This window comes from Vicia villosa, linkage group LG1, assembly GCF_029867415.1.
Source record: "Vicia villosa cultivar HV-30 ecotype Madison, WI linkage group LG1, Vvil1.0, whole genome shotgun sequence".
NCBI lineage: Eukaryota > Viridiplantae > Streptophyta > Magnoliopsida > Fabales > Fabaceae > Vicia > Vicia villosa.
Window position 1 is genome coordinate 44,891,290 of NC_081180.1, and position 10,238 is coordinate 44,901,527.

General features: G+C 30.8%; 1 protein-coding gene across 1 annotated transcript; it reads left to right on the forward strand.

Annotated features, from left to right (window-relative positions):
• Positions 1-7,504: 7,504 nt before the first annotated feature.
• LOC131624437 (F-box/kelch-repeat protein At3g06240-like) lies at positions 7,505-8,737 on the forward strand. The gene has a single exon (XM_058895399.1). The coding sequence runs from the start codon at positions 7,505-7,507 to the stop codon at positions 8,735-8,737; it is 1,233 nt and encodes a 410-aa protein (XP_058751382.1).
• Positions 8,738-10,238: the final 1,501 nt, after the last annotated feature.

Sequence of the window (10,238 nt, forward strand, 5' to 3'; positions counted from 1 at the left end):
GTAGATACATCTACGGAACACTCGTTTTAACACGTTCTGTAGATGTACATACAGAAAGAAACAATTTTTAAAAAAAATGTGCTTTCGGAAGTGCATCTACAGAAACAGAGGTAAATTTGGCATTTCGCCAGGTGCCTAAGAGATTAAGGGGTGTAATGAGATATTCTAAAAAAAAGGAAATGAAACAAAAGAGAGAAAGAAAAAACATATATAGAGAGATTCAAATGTATTTTTAATGACAAATTATTAGTAGAATTTGGAATCATTTGGTTGTTGAAAATGGATAAAATTATAGAGAAAATTGAATGTGAGAAAGTGAATTCTCATTAACTTTGATGAGAATGTCTTCAAGGCATTTATACAACTATTACAAGTGAATTGTGACACAGGCAACATAAGTCAAATAATATAATTTTAAAATTCTCAGACATGTAACCGGTTACACAAAACCTATAACCAGTTACAACATCTAAAACTAGAAAAATAACAAATTGTGGTAACCAGTTACTGTGAATGTGGAACTGGTTACACCAACTCCAAAATCACTTTTCTTCAACTTATTTTGACACATGTAACCGATTACACATCCGTAGTAATCGGTTGCATCACTTGAATTATCAAACAACTCTTAAAACACCACCTTAATTAAAGTGCTCTAAGTCTTTCATATTCATGTTCATCTTCAACCTTTTGAAAACTTCAATTGGGTCTCTATTGGTTAACAAATTTCATTTGGTCTTCATTTCTAAAATATCCCAATTTCAACTTCCCTTCACTAATAAGTTCTCTAAAGTAGTGAAACCTCATCTCAATATGCTTACTCCTTCTATGTGCAATTGGGTTCTTAACAAGATTAATAGCAGAAACATTATCAACCATGAGTGTTACAGTGTCACCCTCATCGCTGTCAAGCTCCTTCAATAGATTCATCAATCACGCGACTTTGCACATGCACAATGAAACGGCAATATACTCAGCCTCACAAGACGAGAGTGATACTACCGATTCCTTCTTCGAACACCATGAGATTGGTATTCCACCGAACATAAAGATGTATTCAGCTATAGACTTTCGATCATCTTTATTTTCGCAACAATTTGAATCGATAAAACTAAATAAATTATATTTTCTGCTTGTGTTTGTTGCAGGAAAGAGAATTTTGCAGTCAATAGAACCTTTGATGTATCTTAGAATCCTTTTGACTGCTGTCAAGTGAGACATGGTCGGTCTCTCCATGAATTTACTCACAATACCGATACTAAATGCCAAATATGGTTGTGTATTGCAAAATAACGCAAGGATCCAATCAGCCTCCTATACTGAGTTGGATTTACCTCTTGCTTATCCTCATTCTTAGACAACTATAATCTTGGTTCAGTTGGAGTAATAGTATCATTGCAATGCTCATTTTCAAACTTCTTCAATATCTTAAGAGCACGCCTTCTTTGGTGCATGAGTAGTCCCTTTTTGGACTTGTGGAACTCAATGTCAATGAAGTATGTCATGAGACCAAGGTCAGTTATCTCGAATTCTTTCATAAGTTCACTCTATATCTTAGAAATATAGTTCTCGTCGCTATTTGTGATCAACAAATCGTCTACGTATAAACAAAGGATGATCACCCATTCACTTGTATCCATATTCATATAAACACCATGTTCGTATACACACTTTTTGGAGCCAATCTTTTTTAAGAAACCATATATCCTCTTGTTCCAAGCTCTTGGAGCTTGTTTCAAACCGCGCAAAAAGCATCTTATGAAGGTTTACAATATATGAATCTTGTGTCTATAAGCTCAAGAATGTACAATACATCTTTGATCAAGGAATGTCCATCATCCTTTCTCGTGATATAGACATAATTGGTCCCATCAACCACTAAAGTGGTGTCATCCACGAATTTAACTTTATTTTTTATGGCTTGATTAATTTTGAGAAACCAATCATTTCTCCTTGTCATATGCGTAAAACAAATGAAATCGAAGTAGCATTCCTTATTGCACTGGACTCCTTCTCTCACAGTCACCATAACATTTTCTTTTGCATGTAATCGGTTATACCTTTTACGTAACTAGTTACAACATGTTTCTGTAGCGTTCCGGGAACTGTTGTTATCGATGTCCCGCAGCTTGCTGCTATTGCATTCTCATTCTGTGATCATGACTAAGAGTGTGTTATCATCATCAAATGTTTGTCTTGCAACCTTGGTTTCATTCACTTAAGGTTCTTTCTTTTTTCCATTGCACTCTCTTGCATAATGACCGAACTTTTGACAATTAAAGCATTGCACCTTGCTCTTGTCAAACTTCCCATTTTTAATTTTAAAGTTTTCTTGACCACCATCACTGTTGCAGCTTCTCTCACCCTTTTGACAAGTCAAATTCTTTGAATTTGGAGACTCCCTTCCACCAAAATTGTGAAAAATCCATTTATTCTTCATGTGCCATTTTTCTTTTAACTTCTCGTTCTTCTAATTAAAATGAGCTTGCAAAGCGATCTCTGTCTTTGCCTTGTCGATATCACTTCTACATTCCAAATCAAACTAGCTTAGAGAATAGATTATGAAAATCAAGTGAACCATAGAAGCATAAATGGATGCATTTTGTGCATCAAATATCTCTTAAATCTTCATCGTTTATTCCTATCATATTAATCAATCATAACAACCAGCAATATGAGTAACTTAAATTAACCATATTCACTATACTAAGTAAAAAAAAGCACTATGAGATAAGACAACTTTCCCATTATCATTTTATTCGATAAAACACAACAACCATTTCATCAATAATCATCACCTTTATAATTGAAGACCAAATGCCTAAAAGTAAATGTTGGTTTCCCAAAGTTCAAAACCTAAAAAAATCAAATAAAGGATAATAGAACTATTATTTATGAAAAGAACATAACTACAATTATTAACATCGTTTTCTTATACAAAAAATCATTAAAAAACCTAAACTTAGGGTTTAAGGGAGAATAAGTTAATAACAAAAGATAAATTGAAAAAGTCACACATAAATCAATTTGAATCTGACCACAACCATACTCACCGCCGGAAACGCGTTGCCGCCACCATATATCTACCACTACCAAACCGCCCACCACCTTAAAACCACCTGAAATATCATACACGCTGTCGGAGTTTGTAGATCTAAGCAAAGAAGGATAAAAAGCACAAATCCTGAGCTTTATGTTTAATTTCATCTCGAATTTCTTTCATAACCTAATATCTATCTTGAAAAACTTTGATTCATAGATCTCCATAAAACCTCAGAGAATCATAAAACCCTAATTTTTGTGTCATAAAAAACCTAAACTTAGGGTTTAAGGGAGAATAAGTTAATAACAAAAGATAAATTGAAAAAGTCACACATAAATCAATTTGAATCTGACCACAACCATACTCACCGCCGGAAACGAGTTGCCGCCACCATATATCTACCACTACCAAACCGCCCACCACCTTAAAACCACCTGAAATATCATACACGCTGTCGAAGTTTGTAGATCTAAGCAAAGAAGGATAAAAAGCACAAATCTTGAGCTTTATGTTTAATTTCATCTCGAATTTCTTTCATAACTTAATATCTATCTTGAAAAACTTTGATTCATAGATCTCGGTAAAACCTCCGAGAACCCTGTTCTCTTTGCTGAAGAAAAGGAAGAGGAAAGAAAGAAGAAGAGGAAAAGGGAGGCAATATAAGAGAGAAGAAAGAATAAGATGAAGATAGAGGCAACGAAAGAGAGAAGAAATAAGAAGACAAAGAGAGAGAATGTGAACTTGCAACTTTTGGGGGAAAGCAAAAGAAAAACTAACATTGAAAAAAAGAAAAAGAGGAAAAAGTTGTATTGGATTGGATGATTTGGAACCAAATAGCACCACGTGACATCACTAATTGATCCAAACCTAACAAGTAAAGGCATAATATAATAAACATGTAGTTATAATTGAATAATGTGAGGTGACAGATTTAGAGAAAAAGGCAAAAAAGTGTTTTCCAGACATCTAATTTTCTTATATTAAAGATATAAATTGGTGATTTTTGAAAAACCTCTTGTAAAAAAAGTGTAAATTCTTCGTCATATGAAGATTCTCATGTTTTGACCATTGAATCTTTATTGAAGGAAGAAAGTCAAACTTTTTTATTGTGATTTTTTCAAAAATCGCCAATTTAACCTAGGACAAAATAAGTATCAACTATCAACTATTCAACTATATATCCTTTAAAAGAATATACCGGCAAATATCCTAAAATACCTTTTTTCTTTTAAAATTTTACTCGTAAAAAAGGACCAACAAGTAAATGACAAATATCCAAAATATTTTAACTTGTCATTCAATCTTAGTCTGACACGTGACAAAATAAATTCAAATTCCCTTTTGTCTCTTTCCCCTTCACCAATCTCCCAAATCCATTTTTCTTCAAATATAAAATTTATCTTATTAAATATTAATTGGTGTACAAATATATACAATGTAAATATTTAGTTTTTGTTTTTACAATAAATTTAATCAATTCTATTTATTTATTATTATTAAAGATATTAATTAATCTATTTTTAAATTTTAATAAAAATTAAGAGTTTATATTTTTAAATTGGATGATACTCGATAATCATATAGACAACTAACTTTTTATCTCACAAATCACTATTAGAAAAATACTTATTTTAATTCAACTAATAATTTTTATTATTTGACATACAAAATTTTTATTTTCAAATATTAAAATTGATCTTTTTCTTACAAATCATAATCAACAAAATATCTATTTTATTTTAATTAATAATTGTTTTTATTTGAGACACAAACTTTTTATTTTTAAATGTCAAAATTTCTCTTTTTCTCACGTGTCGCTATCGGCAAAATACATATTTTATTTTAATTAACAATTGTCTTTATTTCAGACGCAAAATTCTTATTTTCAAATATCAAAATTTCTTTTTTCTTCACGGGTCACTATCAACAAAATACGTATTTTATTTTAATTAACATTTGTCTTTATTTTAGATAAAAAATTCGTATTTTTAAATATCTAATTTTTTTTTTTCATGAGCCGCTATCAACAAAATACGTATTTTATTTTAATTAATAAATGCTTTTATTTGAGACATAAAACTAATGTAAAAATTTCTCTTTTTCTTACTGGACACTTGCATTTTCTTCTATCTGTGTTGTCTCTTTTAAACTTCCTTAGAGGAGTATGATATTTCCCATTTCTTTCGCACAACATTTTTACGAAAGGGTTTCTTATTTCCAAAGCATTATCTGATCTTTCTATTACCACACCCAAATCAATGCTAGTCGTATTTCTACGAATCCATGTGAGCTTGCTATCACGATCATCAAACTCTTGCTTGTTATTAAAGTCATTGCCGACATCTACCACCATTACGACAACCCCTTCAACATTCAGAGAAACATCATTTGTAGAAACTAATTCTTGAGATATTATCGGGATGCACCATACCTATTTGTAAACAATAACAAAAATAACACAAAATTACAAAACTGAAAAAATAGCACAAACATGTGTGGGAGATGTACCTACGGAAGCAACGTTGCATTTTTTTACAAAAATTTGATGCTTAATGTGATTGATGTAATGGACAAAGTTGAATCTTTACCTGAAATTCAATCTTCTCCCCTTTGATTTCTTGCACCAAAAAGTTGGAGTTTTAGAGTGAAAAATGAGCTTGATGATGTAGGATTTTTAGATTGGTGAATGTGAGTGTTGAAGAAGAAAAACAACAATGGAGGAGTGATCATACTGATTCAAAATATATTAGATAGTTTCAAAGCTACATCCACGAAATATTATGGTGCTAAGACGTTTTGTAGATGTAGCTACGAAAACTGAACTAATTTAAAGTTTTTCCAAATATATAATAGTTTAAAGGGTTAATACCTATTTTGCCCCCTGCCATATAGGCGTCATTTGAAAAACCCCCTGCAAAAAAAAAAGTTGCAAGAATTTCCCTAACATTTCAAGATTCTCTCATTTTTTACCTTCATCACATCCAGTCAGCAAAAAAGCTGACGTGGCATGTATTTTTTTTATTTTTTATTTTTTTCTAATGATGTGGATGACCCATGTGGCTTTTTATTTTAATTTATCATTATTTATAATGCCACGTATGCAATTTATATTATATTAATTTTTGGTTGATATATTAAAACATTTTAAATAACCTAAATATGTTGGAAGTGGGAGTTGAACCCACTCCCTTCCACAAGGAATTCCTTGCGCCTAACCGCTAGGCTAGAAGGCTTATTTTGTTATTCAATTACTTTGAATGATATATATTATTAACGTTATTAAATTAATTTGAATGATATATAAGTAATACTATATATATACTATATAAGTATATATTGAACATAAACTATATAAGTATAAATCTTAACGTTAAATTAATTTACTATATACACTATTGAACATAAACGTTAACGTTAAATTAATACTATATATATATATACTATATAAGTATTTTGTTATTTAAATACTTTGAATGATATATACTATATATATACTATTCAAATTAATTTATTTTACTGTTAACGTTATTAATTAATATTTGTTTATATTAATTTAATTTAGTTTATATTTTCTAATTAATATTAGTTTAATTGAATTTAACGCTTATGATTATTTAATTTAATTTATTTAATATTATTTTATTATTAACGTTATATTTAAGTTAATTAATTTAATTTAAACGTTATATTAACGTTATATTTAAACAATTTATATTAATATTTATATTTAATTTAATTTACTATTAACGTTATTAATTAATATTAAAAAAATAGCAACAGTAAAATATAAACTAAAATAGTAATAATTATAACAAAAATATAACGTTATTGTTTAAATTAATATAAAATGTTTAAATTAAATTAATTAACTTAAATATAACGTTAATAGTAAAATAATATTAAATAAATTAAATAAAATAAAATAAAATAAAATTAAACATAAACGTTAAATTAAATTAAACTAATAAAAACAAAATAAAATACATGTGGCATTAAAATTAACAAATAAATAAAATAAAAAGCCACCTGGGCATCCACGTCATTAGAAACAAATAAAAAATAAAAAATATACATACCACATCAGCTTTTTTGCTGACTGGATGTGATGAAGGTAAAAAATGAGAGAATTTTGAAATGTTAGAAAAATTCTTGCAACTTTTTTTTTTGCAGGGAGTTTTTTAAATGTCGCCTATATAACAGGGGAAAATAGATATTAACCCTAGTTTAAAATGTTTTCCTAGATGTAGCTCCAAAAAAGTCGTATTTAAAAAAAGAATTTGTATATCTCAAAAAACCTGAGGCATAAATAAAATTTTAGTAGGTGCCTAAGAATAACAGGGTTGATTTAGTTATTTTCTAAATTTATTTGCTGCGTCTTCATTAACTCTTCTTAACCTAGCAACTATAATAATATTTCTTCATTCTTGACATTAGGTTTTGAGTTGCAAGCAAAGCTCGTTAATGGATTCTAGGGTTTCGAATTGCAAGCAAGGTTCGTTCATGGATGCAGGGACGAATGAAAAGGTAAAGTTACCAAAAGAATTACACATACACGATGATATTGCATTTTCCATTCTATCAAAGTTATCCATTAAATCTCTGAAGCGATTTGAATGTGTTTGCAAATCATGGTCCCTCTTGATTGAAAATCCTAATTTCATGATTTCGTACCGCAAAGTTTTCTTAACAAAGGAACACCCTGATTGTGATCATACATCTCTTCTTCTACATGGAAAGGTCACTCCTTTAGAAGTTCCATATCAAGATGGAAAATTTGAGTTGTTTTCTATTTCTGGCGATAGGTTTGAGAAAAAGGTCAAATTAGAGTGGCCAAGGGTCAAGTATGATCCGTCAAAATCTTTATATACTGTTTTTGAACATGTGTTTGGTTATGTTCCTAATTTTAATATTTTAGGTTCAGGTAGTGTTAATGGGATCCTCTGTCTTCTCCCGGCATCCCTACTGAATAATGTCGTTCTGTGGAATCCATCTATTAATGAGTTTAAGGTCATTCCGCCTCCACCTAGTTTTGTTAATGAAAAACGTTTTTCTCATATTCATCGTGGATTTGGTTATGACCGTCTCACAGACGACTATAAAGTGATATGTCATAGTCATATATTTGGTATGAAAGATGTTTGGGAGATATATAGTCTAAGAACTAAGTCTTGGAGAATGCTCGATCTCAGTATGCATCACAAGTTTACGAACGGAGGACAATTGTACTTGGATGGACTCTCCCATTGGATGTGCGAATATGAAACACGTGACGGAATATATCTGATGTTGTCATTTGACTGGAGCAATGAAGTTTTCATTCAGACACACGAACCCTTAGACATAGATGACAACTTTGTGCCATTAGTAAGGAGACACTTGGTGCTATTGAATGGGTCTATTGCTTTGATCTCAAATTTCACTGAGGAGGGTACATTTCAGATTTCAGTTTTGGGTGAAGTTAGTGTTACGGAATCATGGACTAAAATGTTTATTGTAGGACACGTCCCTTTCCCTGTGTATCTCGTCGGAGCAGTAAGGAACGGTGATATGGTGTTCAGAATAAAAGACGGTCGTCTGATTTTGTTCAATTTAACGACCCAAACGATTGAGGAACTTGGTATTAAATCAAAGGGAATTTGTAAGATACTAATTCATAGAGAAAACCTTATTCCGTTTGAAGGAACGAGTATTTAATTTTTTTTATTCTTATTTTAACCCAAGTGGAAAGAATTTTACTTGTATCCAAGTGGCTTGTCAATTGCAAATATAGTTTAGAATTATCATCAAGTTTCATTTGCTTGATACATACATGGTAGTTTAAACCAGCAAATAAATTTGTAATTTAAGAATACGTTGAAATATTGGGCTTCATGTTTGATTTACAGTTTTCCAGTGCGGCATAAATTTGATTGTTTCTGAAGTTATATTTGATATGCCAAATATTGAATACAAAAAAGTGAACAATTTAATGTGTATTATTATTTTAGCCAATATTATATTGAAAGCTAGATATGGTTATCCCAATCCCAGTATTACAAAATATCTCATACCGTATGTTTTGAGGATGCATTTTACCAATAAATATGCTAGTGCATAGGTTATTGTGGCTGCAAGTGCAAAGTTGGGAAGACAGTAGCAAAATTCTTTTTTCTTGAAAACATTCCTGCTATTTTTGTTCACTTGAAGAAAGAACAAAGGTATCACAGTTATGTAAAAGCAGTTATTGATTTTCTTAGGGAAACTGGTGTTATGAGGTTTTGAATTGTGATTGTCTATGTGTTAGTTTTATTTTATATGAAGAGAGACCATCCTTGCTGGAACTTATATGGAAGGTTTTTATTATTTCTGTTGAAAATAAGAATGGTAATCAAACCAATTTGCTCCCTTTTTAATCACAAATATAAGCTATAGCTTTTTACAAACAAATATTAATCTATAATACTATTAGCGTGTTAAAACTTGTAAGTTTTGTATAAAGTAGCTTGTTCGTAGTTTTTTAACTATGAATTATTTGGGGCCTGTTCTAGTACAATACAACAAGTTATTTATTTGTTATACTTAGTTACTGAGCCTAATTGGGGGACCAACAATAATATTTTTGCATATGTCACTAACTCTCACGTGAATATCGAGCGCATATTATTTTTGGAATACAAAGATGTTAATCCCTCTTTTTAAATCAGAAAATGCAGGATATGGATGTGGTTATGAACCTATGATCTCTTAACCATTATCTTTGACTGGTTTCTTGTACATTAGGGTAGTTGTTATGATGGCAACTTTTGAGGATATTAGTATGCTCACTTGTAACAGAAGCAACAACATCCTGCTTTTTCAAGAATGAAGGCATTTTAGGATAAACAGCTTTTAAAGAAGCTCAAATCCATTCAGGAGGGGTCTGGATTGTTATACAGGATGGTTATTACTAGCCTTTATGTTAGTACAGAAAATGTCCGTAACTCTTTTTCATTGTGACAGTTCATAGCAATATCTCTGCTGCGCAGAAAAAAAATCCTTGCTTTCAGTAGCGTCTGAACGGCAAAAACGAGTGATGCGGTGAGAGTGGTTAAGTTCACATGCAATGTTAGGGGGTTGGAGCTGATGCAGGTCTTTCCTCTTCATCTCTTTGCAAATCGCAGCCTCTTCTCTCACGTCTCACAACCTCTCTTCTCAGTACTCTCAAGTTTTTGCAGGT

Coding starts and splice junctions, on each gene's coding strand:
- LOC131624437 (XM_058895399.1), top strand. CDS start 7,505: ATGGATTCTAGGGTTTCGAATTGCAAGCAAGGTTCGTTCATGGATGCA.